The 13,027-nt window shown below is 44.2% G+C and overlaps 1 protein-coding gene across 6 annotated transcripts in view; it reads right to left on the bottom strand.

The window, feature by feature from the left end:
* TACC1 (transforming acidic coiled-coil containing protein 1) overlaps window positions 1-12,523 on the bottom strand; it is a 95,971-nt gene extending 83,448 nt beyond the window's left edge. For all 6 annotated transcript variants that reach the window (XM_087969617.1, XM_087969619.1, XM_087969621.1 and 3 more), the window contains exon 1: window positions 12,317-12,523. In XM_087969617.1, coding sequence (XP_087825743.1) covers window positions 12,317-12,414 — 98 coding nt within the window. In that variant the 5' untranslated portion in view covers window positions 12,415-12,523. The remainder of the gene's footprint in view (window positions 1-12,316) is intronic.
* Window positions 12,524-13,027: the final 504 nt, after the last annotated feature.

Raw genomic sequence — 13,027 nt, 5'->3', positions numbered from 1 at the left:
GAGAGAGAGAGAGGAGCTTGGGCTGTCAGTCAGGCCTCAGATGGAGACCCAACAGCCCCCAGGTCTGGAGGTGGCTGATGTGGAAGAGGAGGAACAGCTGCGTCCAGTGCCTGACATGTGGATGCACAGAAGGCAGAGGAGAGGAGAGCAGTGGAAATCTATGGGCTGGTCCTTGGGGGGGAAAAAAACAACCGCTGCTAGTGAAGCCCCACCCTAGCTCTGAGGATAAAAGGCAGGGGGCAGAGATGAAAAGATGTGGCAGGCTTGTCAGCCTGTAGTGAGAGAGAATTTTTTTGCCGGGGCTGCTGGCACTCTAATAACGGAATCATTAACTACAGAGGGTTTGTCGTGTTTGGGGAGCTGGGTCAGAACATTATTATTCCCTTCATGCAGGGAAGTGTCTTAAGATTCACGATTAGAAGACCGTGTTGCAGTTCTGGGCAGCACAATACAAAAAAAAAAAAGAAGTTAAGGCTCTAGAACCATGATGGTGAACCTATGGCACGCATGCCACAAGTGGCACACAGAGCCATTTGTGCTGGCACACAAGCCGCAGGCAAACTTACCTCACGGCACATGCGCATGCCTCACACCTGATTTTTTTTTTCCCCGGTTGGTTTGAGGCCTTTTTCGGCCTCCCAGAGGCTTGGAAAAAGCCTCTGCAAGCCTTCTCAGGCGAATTATAGGCCCGTTTGTCACTTTCTGTAATAGCGGAAGTGACGAAACAGGCCTATAATTCGGCCAAGCTCTGGGAGGCCGAAAAAGGCCTCAAACCAACCGGGGGAAATAAGCTGTGGGGGCAGTGCAGGTAAGGGGATGTGGCGTGGATTGCGCACGCATGCTCAGGGGGCGTGGGAAGGGGGCGTGTGTGTTAGGATATGTACAGAATAATCCTTGAGTAACAAGGATATGCACATGGAAACCTTTATGAGAATAGTTATGAATAATTATTCAGCCACACACAGATACACTAAATTGAGTTAAAGTTTACTTTAAGAAATAGCACGGTCCAGGTCGTATACATTTTACAGTCCAAAGAATATCCAATTATAAAGTCTTCTTACCGGTTGCCTTTGTCATTTAAAGTAAACAAAGATATCAAAGTATAAGCACAACAGAGAACATTAGACAGCAACAGAATGTCAGAGATGCAGAATGTCAGAGAGAGCAACCCATGATCTCTAGCTCCCTCTTATGGCAATTTGCAATATTATCAACCAATCGGAATCAATTTGTCTTAAAGCTACAAACATACATTCCTAACAGCATGCATTGCATTCTAGGTGCTGGCATGCGAGTGTGGGTGTGCTGGCGCGCTCGCAATTTTTGGCACAGGAGCCCAAAAAAGGTTAGCCACCACTGTTCTAGAAAGTGTCCAGAGAAGAACAACAAAGATGATTAGGGGTATGTCTAGCCTAGCGAAGGGAAGGTTTAGTGTATGATCACTGTCTCCCAGTACGTGATGGGCTGTCACAGAGAAGAGGGGATTGACATTCTCTAGGACAGGGGTCCCCAATGCCCGGTTCGTGGACCGGTCCGTGGCATGCCAGAAACCTGGCCACGTAAACAAGTGAAGCTTCATCCATGGGATGCAGGCAGCATGCAAAAACCATGCCCCTTCTAGTCCACGGAAAAACCTCTCTCCATAGAACTGGTCCTTTGTGCCCAAAAGATTGGGGCCCGCTGCTCTAGGGCACCAGAGAGCAGGGCAAGAAGGGGTTGGAAGCTTGTTAAAGAGAGATCCAACCAAGAAGGAAAGAAACATTTTCTGACACTGAAAATAATCAATCAATGGAATAGCTTGCCTTCCATGGCATATAGGTGCTCCATCACTGGAGGTCTTCAAGAAGAGGTTGGACAACCATTTGACAGAGATAATATAAGGTCTCCTGCCTTGAACAGGGAGCTGGACTAGAAGATCGTGGCCTTTTCAAGATACATACAAAACCTCAACTCTCTGAAAGCATGTTGGCTGGGGAATTCTGGGAGTTGAAGTCCACTCTATAAAGCCTTAGTAAGATCACAGAGCACTGCATCCAGTTTTGGTCACATTATGAAAAAAGATGTTGAGACTCTAGAAAAAGTACAGAAAAGAGCAACCAGAATGATTAGGGGACTGGAAACTAAAACATATGAAGAACGGTCACAGGAACTGGGCACGGCTAGTCTAGTGAAGAGAAGGACTAGGGGAGATGTTATTATTATTTATTTATTTGTCGATCGCTTACAAGATAATAGATATAAGTATAAACATGAGTAAGAATACAGGAAATAGGTACGAATAAATGGGGACAATTGGAATTTGAGGGGCTGCCACAGAGAGGAAGGGGTCAAGCTATTTTCTAAAGCGCCTGCAGGCCAGACAAGGAATAATGGGTGGAAACTAAACAAGGAGAGATTCAACCTGGAAATAAGGAGAAACTTTCTGACAGTGAGAACAACCAACCCATGGAACCGAAGCTGCCTTCAGAAGTTGTGGGAGCTTCATCACTTGAGGCTTTCAAGAAGAGATTGGACTGCCATTTGTCAGAAATGGTGTAGGGTCTCCCGCTTGGGTTGGGGGTTGGACTAGATGACCTACAAGGTCCCTTCCAATTCTGATTATCAGTTATCTATCCATAAAAGGCGCCAAGGTTGAGAAACATCAATGTAGAGCCTTCATAGAGTATCAAAACATTCAAGTAAGGCGACCTTGATTTACACGAAAGAGGGAGAGAGGGTGGTTTTCATTTTCAGAAGCTAAAATCTCATTACATACAATCAAATTAATTAAAGAGGTTTTTTTCTACAACCAAGGTAAAAATCCTTTTGTATATCCTTTCTTTATAAATTCTACCCCTAACCCCACTTCCACCCTGAGACTAAATTTTTATTGGATAATCCACTTTACATTCTTCTCCAATTGACCAGTATGGCTTTGAAAATTCATTTACATTTTTTTTTTTAAAAAAAAAAGACAAATTCTGTAACAGAATCCATGGGATTCATTAGCAACAGTATGCATAGCAATTAGTGCTACATTTTAGAGCATATCTTGATTTTAATCAACTTCTGAATATTATTACTGCATGCTATTTGACTGAACAGTTTGGAATGTGATGACAAAGGAGTTCAGAGCCCTTTGTTCATATTATATCAGATCACATTAGCACTGTAAGGAGTCTTTGCCAGGAGCAATGCAAAGGACCAACAAGAAAAAATATATTTACCAAGAACAAAGAATAAAACACAGAGAGTGACTCGTGATCAACGGGAACTGTTAGATCAGATGTAGGCAACTTTCTGGAAAGCGAGGCAAGGAATCTCTAACACTAAGGGCTATGCTGAAAAATTCTGTACTTTTTCTGCCTCCACTTGATAAAAAGAAAATGAGCTTTCAAATGAGAAGGGAATTTGGGAGTTCTTACGGGTGAAGTGTGGGTTCCTTATATTTATTTAGAAGTGAAGTGTCAGGCTCAAAGAATCAAGACCATTATGGCAATTCAAAGATTAGTATAGGTTCTCCTGCTTGAGCAAAGGGCTGGACTAGAAGACCTCCAAGGTCCCTTCCAGCTTCTATTCTATTCTATTCTATTCTATTCTATTCTATTCTATTCTATTCTATTATTTCATTCTCTATTCTATTCTTTCATTCTCTATTCTATTCTTTCATTCTCCTATTCTATTCTATTCTATTCTATTCTATTCTATTCTATTCTATTCTGTTCTGTTCTGTTCTGTTCTGTTCTGTTCTATTCCTAATTCTATTTTGATAGCTCAAGGCCATACATACCATCTGGTCAAGTAAAATTCAATATTAAATTGGCACCAGATAAGAGTCAACGGAATTCAGGAGGAATTGGACTTGGAGCTCTTGTGGGAACGCAATGATTCTAAGCTGATGATGCACTTCACTCCACCCCCAGCTCTTCCTGCTCTTCTCCTACATGAAATGACCAATGCATCACTAGGTGGACAGGGGAAGTCCCTCTTATGGGACTTCTCAGAATTGGAAGTGTAGATCCCAGGGACCCTCCAAAAACATGTACTAGAAATTACCTTGCTCCACCTTTATTGGTAAAATAAGCTTTAAAAATACACTACTGAGAATATTTTTAGAAAGTCATTCTAAGAACAAATCAGAGAAACAGGAGCTTCTTTGATGGAGAAAAGAAACTTCAGGATCTCTTGTTGCTAATTGTAACAAATACACATGTATGAATATACAGAGATGCTCTTGTCTTGCTTTCTTTTCTCCATGTGGAAATCATTAGATGGATCATATCTGTACTATTGAATCTCATTCATTGGACTTTGTTCTCCAAAAAGATTGGCATTCTCGGCTTTACCAGACTAAGGGAGTTGTCAAGTCAAATAGTCAAGTCAAGTAAGTTTACTAGTAAAAGACCAGAGCCCTGAACAAATTAGAAACACTCAAGGAATGTCCAGTTAAAAAATCTGGAATAAAGTAATAAATAACAGATAAAATCTACATTAAAATTGCAATTTGTCCTCCAATCTGTCAACTATTGGTAACTTGGACTTCAACTTCCAGAATTTGGGGATTCTGGGCAATGAAGTCCATACCTCTGATGTGTGTCCAGGTTGGGAAAGAAATATCTGCTGGGTCTGCTTTTAGGCAAGACACAAATTAGAAACATGTCTTGCCTTGCTGTTGTGATTCACCGGCAGCAGGTGCGGATGGCTGAGGTCTCGGAGAGCGAGGACTCAGATGAGGGGCCTGCGTGTGATGCAGGGATGGGGCCAGGACCATCAGGGAGTGGAGTGCTGCCTTTGGAGGCTGGCAGCAGTGATGAAGAGGTTCCTGAGGAGCCCTTGCCCAGTGCATGTGTGTGCAGGGCTGCTTGAAGGAAAGAGCAGCTGCAGCAGCACGGGTGACTCAGGAGTAAGGCTGCAAGGTAATGGCCCCTCCCTTAAGAGATAAAAGCCAGCTGAGAACCAAAGTTCTTTGCAGGAAGCAAAGAAGTTTTTGCACTCAAGCCTCATGGACGTTCGGAATATCTTGGTTGGTGTTTGGAGACACTTTGTGTTTGAAATCTTTCTTAGTAACTTTATCTAGTATTCTTGGCAGCCTTGCACCACCTTGGCAAGGCTCGTTCTTATCAGAGACAATGAGTTTGAAACAGCCTTTGAACCAGGAAGGAACGGAATACATAAAGAATCATTAAAAGGTTTTCCTGTTACCTCTGTTTCATATTTGTTTGGGTCAGGACACTTACATCTTCAAATATATAACTGTACTTTGCAAGGAAAAATAGCAGTTCAAACAACCAATGGCAATTTTTAAAATTTAAACTGGTTCAGATTCCAGTAACAACACAAATGCATGATTCTAAGTTTATGGATTAATTTAGGGCAATTCTAAGATTTTGCATCAATTTAGATGGGAATTCTGGAACCTGAAGTCAAGCTGCCAAGTTGCCATGTTCAAGTTACCAAGTTTGAAAAACACTGACTGAGGGATTGTGTGTTGATGTGTTTACCATGGTGAATTGCACCACCATTTACCCAAGTGTTCTGGGTTTGCATGCACACTGAACCATAAAATAATCACGTGGGTTCTGTTTGCATAACATGGCTAGTTTGTGGCTCAGTTAGGCATGCCAAAACCAGCTCCAGAAGGCCAACAGATTTCTTTCACCTTATTCGGGTACTTTATTAAACCAATTCTTTATGTCACAATGAAGGATGCAAGATATCGCAGCCTGAGAGCCAGTCTCATCTAGTCTGAAGGCACCAGGCTAGAAAATCAGAGTCTGTGAGTTCAAGTTCTGCTTTAGCCATGAATGCCATGTGGGTGACCTTGGGCCAATCCCTCTCTCTAACCCCAACCCACCTCACAGGGTTGTTGTTCTGGGGAAAATAAGTAGAGAAAGGTGTATATTAGATACGTTCACTGCCTTGAATTATTTATCAAAAGAATAAAGAGGGAATACAAATAAAATAAATTCTACACTAAGCACGTCTCACAGTAGAGGGAGCTTCGAGACAGCTTTTCCAAACAAAAGGATGCCAGAGAGGAAAACTGTCTCCTTGCCAAAGCAAAGAGCCACACTGCAAAAACCTTGAGCCAGACTTTTAGCATCTGCAGCCCTGACGTACCTCCGCTGGCAGCAATATCGCACAGGCAGATATATATTTTTTTTGGAAGGGTGGTTTGCTGTAACCTTGGTTACATAACATTTTTGACCGTTGCTAAGAAACCTGGAGTAGGAAGAGGCCCTGATGTGGCCAGGAATCAAGCAATTCCGTTACCATCAAGGGTTTTTCAAGATGGTCCTGTAGTAATAATAATCCAAGAATGGCTCAAGTGACAATTCACAATGCTCAGTAGTCCTGATTATTTATTAAACAGGAAGACGTTTGCACTGTGCATCTCCATCAGCTGATATCTTCCATTAAACAGGCCAGAGATTCTGTTCCTGGAATATAGTGCCTGATAGCTTGAGGTATCACCAGTGTCCTTCCTGAAAGCTCTTTTGCAAAGAGTTGCACAAATACTACCAAATGCAGATAACCTTCTGGCTGGTAACTTTCATGCCAGAATTGGCAAATATGTCAGCAACTCTGTTAGGAAGGCGCAGATTAGTCCAGGGGATAAATGGCTGCTGAGTACTTTGTCCATGATGGACAAAATACTAAAACAGACAAGGAGTTTCCTTACTGAATTTGCTATCTGATATCAAGGAAGAACAGCTCATGTCCTAAAAGATTTTTCCCCTTAATTACACAAGAGACAGTTAAACTATAAATCACAATCAGTTAAAAAAAAATGGCCCTTCTAATGTAACACCTGCCTAGTTTTCAAAACCAGTTGCTTAAATGACCACGTTCTATTTAAAGATCTCTAGTTTGTAAGGTAGACATTGATTTAAGGGAGATGGAATTCTCTTTTGCTCTGAAATTTGGTTTGGGTTGCCAGGAGACAACCAAGGAGGAAGGCTAAAAAATAAAGGACCAAGCAGAGTCGTCTGTTTTGTGAAAGGCAGGACGTGATCCAACCAAAGGCATACAAAAAGAGTAGGAAGGAATGCACCCTCGTCTACAGAAATGATTTTTCTTTTCTTTGCTTTGCTTTGGTGACATTTAGCAAACTGAGTGCAATATGAATTCTAACAAGGATCTGCATGGAAAGAACAGAAAGGACTTCGCTAAAATGGATCCATCCCGATTCAAGCTTGCAATCTTGCAACGATCTTTCTGTAAGAGCCAAAGATGCCTCAGTTAGCACTTCATTTTAGCAGCTGTGGGAAGTGCTGGTCGTGCAAAGTTTCTGTGAAATTGTGAGCCCCGGCTTGCATTTTGCTTCTCTGGAAAGAGATCCTGGTGTAAATTACAAATAGTGGAGATTCTTTGGGTGCTACTTTATGTCGATAAGGAACTATGTTGCTTTTTGGTGTTTTCTTTTCAAGGCAACAGTGCCGGAGAGTTAGAAACAGGGGTTTGCTTCCTGTCACTTTGTTTGGAAAGTTAGATCCTGCCCAACCTTTTGCCATTATTGCAAAATCTTCTACTACATCTGAATCCAATTTTATATATTTATTTGGAAGATTTAAAGGAATATTGAGAACCTTAACCCCCAAGCTTAAGCGAAAACTCACACGGTGAAAGCCACATTCTTAAACAATTTGTTTTCTTAAATTAATTCCTTTCTTCCTCCGACAATTAAATGTGGCTTCTTTTGATAATAGACTCCTCTGAACACAGACAGCTTCTTAATGAAGCCTAAAACGGGAGAAATTTAGAGATATACAGGTACCATGTTTTTCCTAAAACACAACTCACCCCACCACCCCAAAAAAGAAGGCCCAGCACTGTTTTGTGTGCATGTGTTAAAATGAAACCCTATCCCCAAAATTTGGCCCTATTTAAGCACATGTGCAGCTGGTCCCTGCTATTTTCTCACATCGCTTGCAATGTGGGCAACACGAGGTGAGAGGGTGAGGGAGGGGGGAAGGGCAGAGGGGAAGTTGCCCCACTCACCTCTATCCACTGGGCTGCTTCTTTCATGGCCGAAAGGAGCAACCCATGTGCCTCGCGTACCCTTGCCCACCTGTCATGGTCACTGCCAAGAAAACTGCTTGGGTAAATCTAGACTTGAGGGCGTTCTTACTTTTTAAAGGTGGTGATGAAAGCGCATGAGAAAATGGCCTTTCAACAGATGATTACCTTGCATAATATTATTTATACTAAACGCTTGGTGATGTATCGCCCATTAAATATTTCTCCTGCCTTCCATGAAAGAAACAGAGGAACTTATCTATCATGGCTCCAAGGTTTTAAAGTGGAGATCTGGAAGTTTAGAAAAGGAGACCACAAGGAAACAGGACCTCCATCAAAGTCACCCTTAAGGCTAGCATGGAGCAGTGGTGGGATTCAATTTTTTTTACTACCGGTTCTGGTGGGCGTGGCTTGGTGGATGTGGCAGGGGAAGGATACTGCAAAATCCCCATTCCCTCCCCATAGCACTGACCTGTTTTCCAGCTCCATTCTCCTGGGCAGGGCAACCAAAGAAGACCCAGCCAATCAGCTGGGACTCAATGGGAGGCAGAGAAGAGATGGGGGCGGGGCCAGTCAGAGGTGGGATTTGCTGGTTCTCTGAACTACTCAAAATTTCCGCTACTGGTTCTCTAGAACTGGTCAGAACCAGCTGAATACCACCTCTGGCATGGAGACATCCAAAGCTCTTTTAATGTTTCTAGCAACTGCTGCTTCACATTTCACATGCTGAGTGGTGCGGTGGAGCCTGTGAGAAACAGTCTGCTCCAGACTCCAGCCCACAAGGGATTATGGGGTCATGAAAAGGAGATGATGAGTCCAGAATGTCATGCTGGAACAAAACCAGCATCATTCGCATTTAAGTTTTATGTCAACTAAACATCATATCGGAGCTAGCTTGGTAGAATGCTGTGTTTTCTCAGCCTTGGCAGCTTGAAGATGTGTGAACGTTCAGAATTCTGCGAGTTGAAGTCCACACATCTTCAAACTGTCAAGGCTGAGGAAGTATAATGGTTACAAGGCCCTGGTCTAGAACTCAAGAGACCGCAGGTTTCTCAGGTCTAAAAAGAAGCCAGTGGAAACCACTTCTGAAAAATATTGCCAAGAAAAATGTTGCAAGGGTTTGTTCATCCGGAGTCAAGACTAACCCACGGGATAACAACAACAACAATGTACAATTACCCTCCAGTCATGTGTTTAACACACTCCCCTTTTCCTCACGTTTAATTTGACAACAACTCTAGGGCAGAGATCTCCAAACTTGGCAAACTTTAAGACTTGTGGACTTTAACTCCCAGAATTCTCGACTCGAAATTCTAGATCTAGAAAATCTAGAACTACGCCACCTTCGGTCCGATCTAAGTATAGCATATAAAATCATACATTGCAATGTCCTACCTGTCAATGAATACTTCAGCTTCAACCATAACAACACTAGAGCAAACAATAGATACAAACTCAAGGTTAATCGCACCAAACTTGATTGCAGGAAATACGACTTCAGCAACAGAGCGGTCAATGTCTGGAATACTCTACCTGACTCTGTGGTTTTTTTCCCCAAACCCCAAAAACTTTAACCTTAGACTGTCTACTATTGACCTCACCCCTTTCCTAAGAGGTCTGTAGGGGGCGTGCAATAAGCGCACCAACGTGCCTACCATCCCTGTCCTATTGTTTCTTTTATTTTTCTTATATGTACCCATTTCATGTATTCATAACTATGTTTTTACTTATATCGATTATCTTGTAAGCAATTGACAAATAAAAATAAATAAAATAAATAAATAAAATAAAATAATTCCTCAGCCAGCTTTGCACAAGTCTTAAAGATGCACAAGTCTTAAAGTTTGCCAAGTTTGGAGACCTCTGCTCTAGGGATGACACCCAAGGCTTTCGGGAACCAAGTTGTGTACTTTTGTTTTGTAGCTGAAGATGTCAGCACAGGGTTGAAGCTTCCCTGTAATACAATTAAGAAAAAATTAAGCCTCTGCTGAGTCTCCAAGGTGGAAAGAAACAGTTGGGTCAAGATGACTCAATCAAGATGACTCAGAAAGACAGCTGTCAACATGCGTCAGAGGACAGCAAGGTGACATGTCATTGTGTGTGTATAGAGGGCTTCTGTTTTCCACAATGTGGACAAAAATGCCAGAAATGAGTCTTTGGAGCCTCTTGGAGCAGGAGGCCTTGCAGGGTCCCAAAGACTCGTTTCTGGAGGAGTTTGGGGGAGAGAAAGAAAGACTTTTGCTGCTTTCCTTGCGTGCAGCCAAAAGCAGAAGAAGAAAGAAGCAGAAAGAAGCAGCCAAGTGGCCAGGCGAGGCCCGTGTGGCTAGTGGGGCAAGTTCCTCCCGCTGTCCTTTCCCCCTTCCTCTCACTACCTCGTGTTGTTCGCAATGCAAGTGACGCAAGCCTTGTGTTCCTGCACAGCCTGGATTAGTTGCTTTGGGGGTGACATTTCTCTGTGGAACACCAAAATGTTCTTGCGACCACTGCAAACACCACTCCCCTTTCGCTCCAGAGGTGGTATGCAGCAGGTTCTGACCGGTTCTGGAGCGCTGGTAGCAGAAATTTGGAGTAGTTTGGAGAACTGGCAAATCCCACCTCTGACTGTAGATTTTACAGTATCCTTCCCCTGCCACGCCCACCAAGCCACGCCCACAGAACCGGTAGTAAAAAAAAAAATTGAATCCCACCACTGGTTTGCTCCCTATTTATATCCTGTATAATAATGGCTTGCCCTACCAGTGTTGATGGGAGTGTGGTTTTCTCCTTGGTAATTCCTTGATTAAGATTCTCCCTGACTGCTTAGCTGGTGTTCATTTCTATGGGTGTTGGTGTTTGGAAAATATTTATTCTGGTCTTTTTCTTTCCTTCTTTGGTTGTTTATTGTCTCTTCTGAATGGCATGCAAATGTAGCTTATTTCTATGTGTCCATGAATGTACATCGATTTAATATGCATTTACATCACGAGATGCAACACAACAGGCATCTATATCAACAAAGATCTGCAGTCAGTTCAAATACCAAAAATAAAGTTTCAAGCATATAGGCCAGGAGTCTCCAATCCTGGCAACTTTAAGACTTGTGGACTTCAACTCCCAGAATTCCTCAGCCAGCTATGTTTTAAAATTGCCAAGGTTGGAGACCTCTGATATAGGACATCCATAATTAAAATGCCATAGAAACCATAAACTGGAGAGTGCGGAAGCTTAGCGCTTATTAGACGCTTGTAGGATCCCAAGTCAAATTTCACAGGTTAAAGTCCACAAGACTCTTTCCAGAAAATAAACAGCACTGAACTTCCTTGATCTGTAATTTCTTCCAAAAAGCCCCTACCAGAGTCTATATTCTCTGTTTATGGAGACACGAGTCCTAATGCCCCAGAATACGTGAAATAAATGCAAAAAAAGTGTCACAAAAGCGAATAAGAGCCGAACAATTTACAATCACCGAGTTGGCAAAGGGTGCTAAAGAACATTTGTGGACTGAGAAAGCTGCCCTGGGCGATTTGAATAACATAATTTTTAAGTCCCAGAGACCTCTGTAGGGGTTTTCCCCCAGGTATCCAACAGTTAAATTTGCAGCAAACAGTTAAATTTGCAGCTGGGGGGTCCCGTTTGGAGCAGGAATAAAAGCCCAGTGTAACAGGGCAAACTAAACTCAGTCCAGATCAGAGGTCTCCAAACTTGGCAACTTTTAAGACTTGTGGACTTCAACTCCCAGAATTCCCCAGCCAGCTGAAGACTTCTGGGAGTTGAAGTCCACAAGTCTTCAAGTTGCCAAGTTTGGAGACCCCTGGGCCCAGATGTACAAGATGTAGCAAGTTTTGAACCCAAAACGTCACAAAATACGCAAGCCCAAAGATACCAGCTTTTGCCTGGCAAGCTGCATAAAACCGAGCCCACCGTTTCCAAATACTCCTAGAGAAGCTGGCTAGTTAGCACAACCAACCGACCATAGCTAAGCAAACCATGGTTAGGCGTGATGCAGGAGGCCAACCCCAATCCTGGGAAGAGTCCTCAGAGAGGAAAACTACCCCCCCCCCGCAAGATGCCCTTGGAGAATAAAAGAAAGCCCCCCCCCCTGCCTAACTATTATCAATTACTACCCATAGCGCTTGGCAGTTTTTAATGAGCTTTGATACGGGCTGCCAGCTGTGCCTATCAAAGCCTCGTTTTTGCCATAATAGGAATAAACCCCCCTCTTGCCAAACTTTCTTCCCGAAAGAGCGAGCGGCGGGGGGGATGCGGAGGGATGGAGTGAGGTGGGGGCTGCCCTCCCTTTCCTCCCCACCAAGCCCCCTGCCCCTCCCCTACTTACCCAGGGACCCTCTCCAACCTGGCGCGGGGGGTCTGCTCAGCCTGAGCCCCAGGAGCAGAAGGGGGGCGCGGCTCGGGCCGGCTCTGGAGTCCCCCCATGATCTCCCTGGGGACCAGCGCAGCCCAAGGACGGGGGTGGGCTAGGCTGGGATGGGCCACTCGCTTCCCTCCCGCTGCGGCTCCCGGAGGACTTCACGCGCCCAGCTCCGGGAGGGGAGGGCCAGGCAAGCGCCGAGAGGGCGAAGTTCGGCCCCCGAGCTCAGCTTAAGGAGCAGCCCGGCCGGGAGAGGAAGTTGGCAAAGCGGAGGACACCAACTTTCTTTCTTTTCTTTTGTTTTGACCCAGCTTTGCAAGAAGCCCGGAATGGGGGAGGATTCTCGGTGGCCTTTTGCAGACGGTGAAGGACAGGTTGGGTGCATGTATGTTGGAAGGGGCGCTGAGGGGCGGCCGGTGCACCCAGAGCTATCATTCACAAGGGCCCGGGTAATGCAGGCACCGGCTTTGCTAAAGCCTCGTCACTGAACGCCAACCAGTCCAACCGGTGGAAGAAGTTGACTTGGGCTTGGCAGGAGCCTTGAGAAGCCCAGAAGGAGGCTGGCACCTGTAGAAGTTGGCAGCTCTAAGGCAGGTGTGTAGAGATTCTCAGTCCTCCAGGTCACGGTTGTCCCAAAGGTGCTTTTTCACTAGGCGACCGGACTTTCTGGTGTTGTTT

The sequence above is a fragment of the Notechis scutatus genome, chromosome 7, assembly GCF_049901735.1.
Source record: "Notechis scutatus isolate UNSWTSFEM ecotype Mainland chromosome 7, rNotScu1.2, whole genome shotgun sequence".
In the NCBI taxonomy this organism is placed as follows: domain Eukaryota; kingdom Metazoa; phylum Chordata; class Lepidosauria; order Squamata; family Elapidae; genus Notechis; species Notechis scutatus.
The sequence above is the reverse complement of the archived record's forward strand: the minus strand, read 5'-3'. Positions and strand labels throughout refer to the sequence as shown.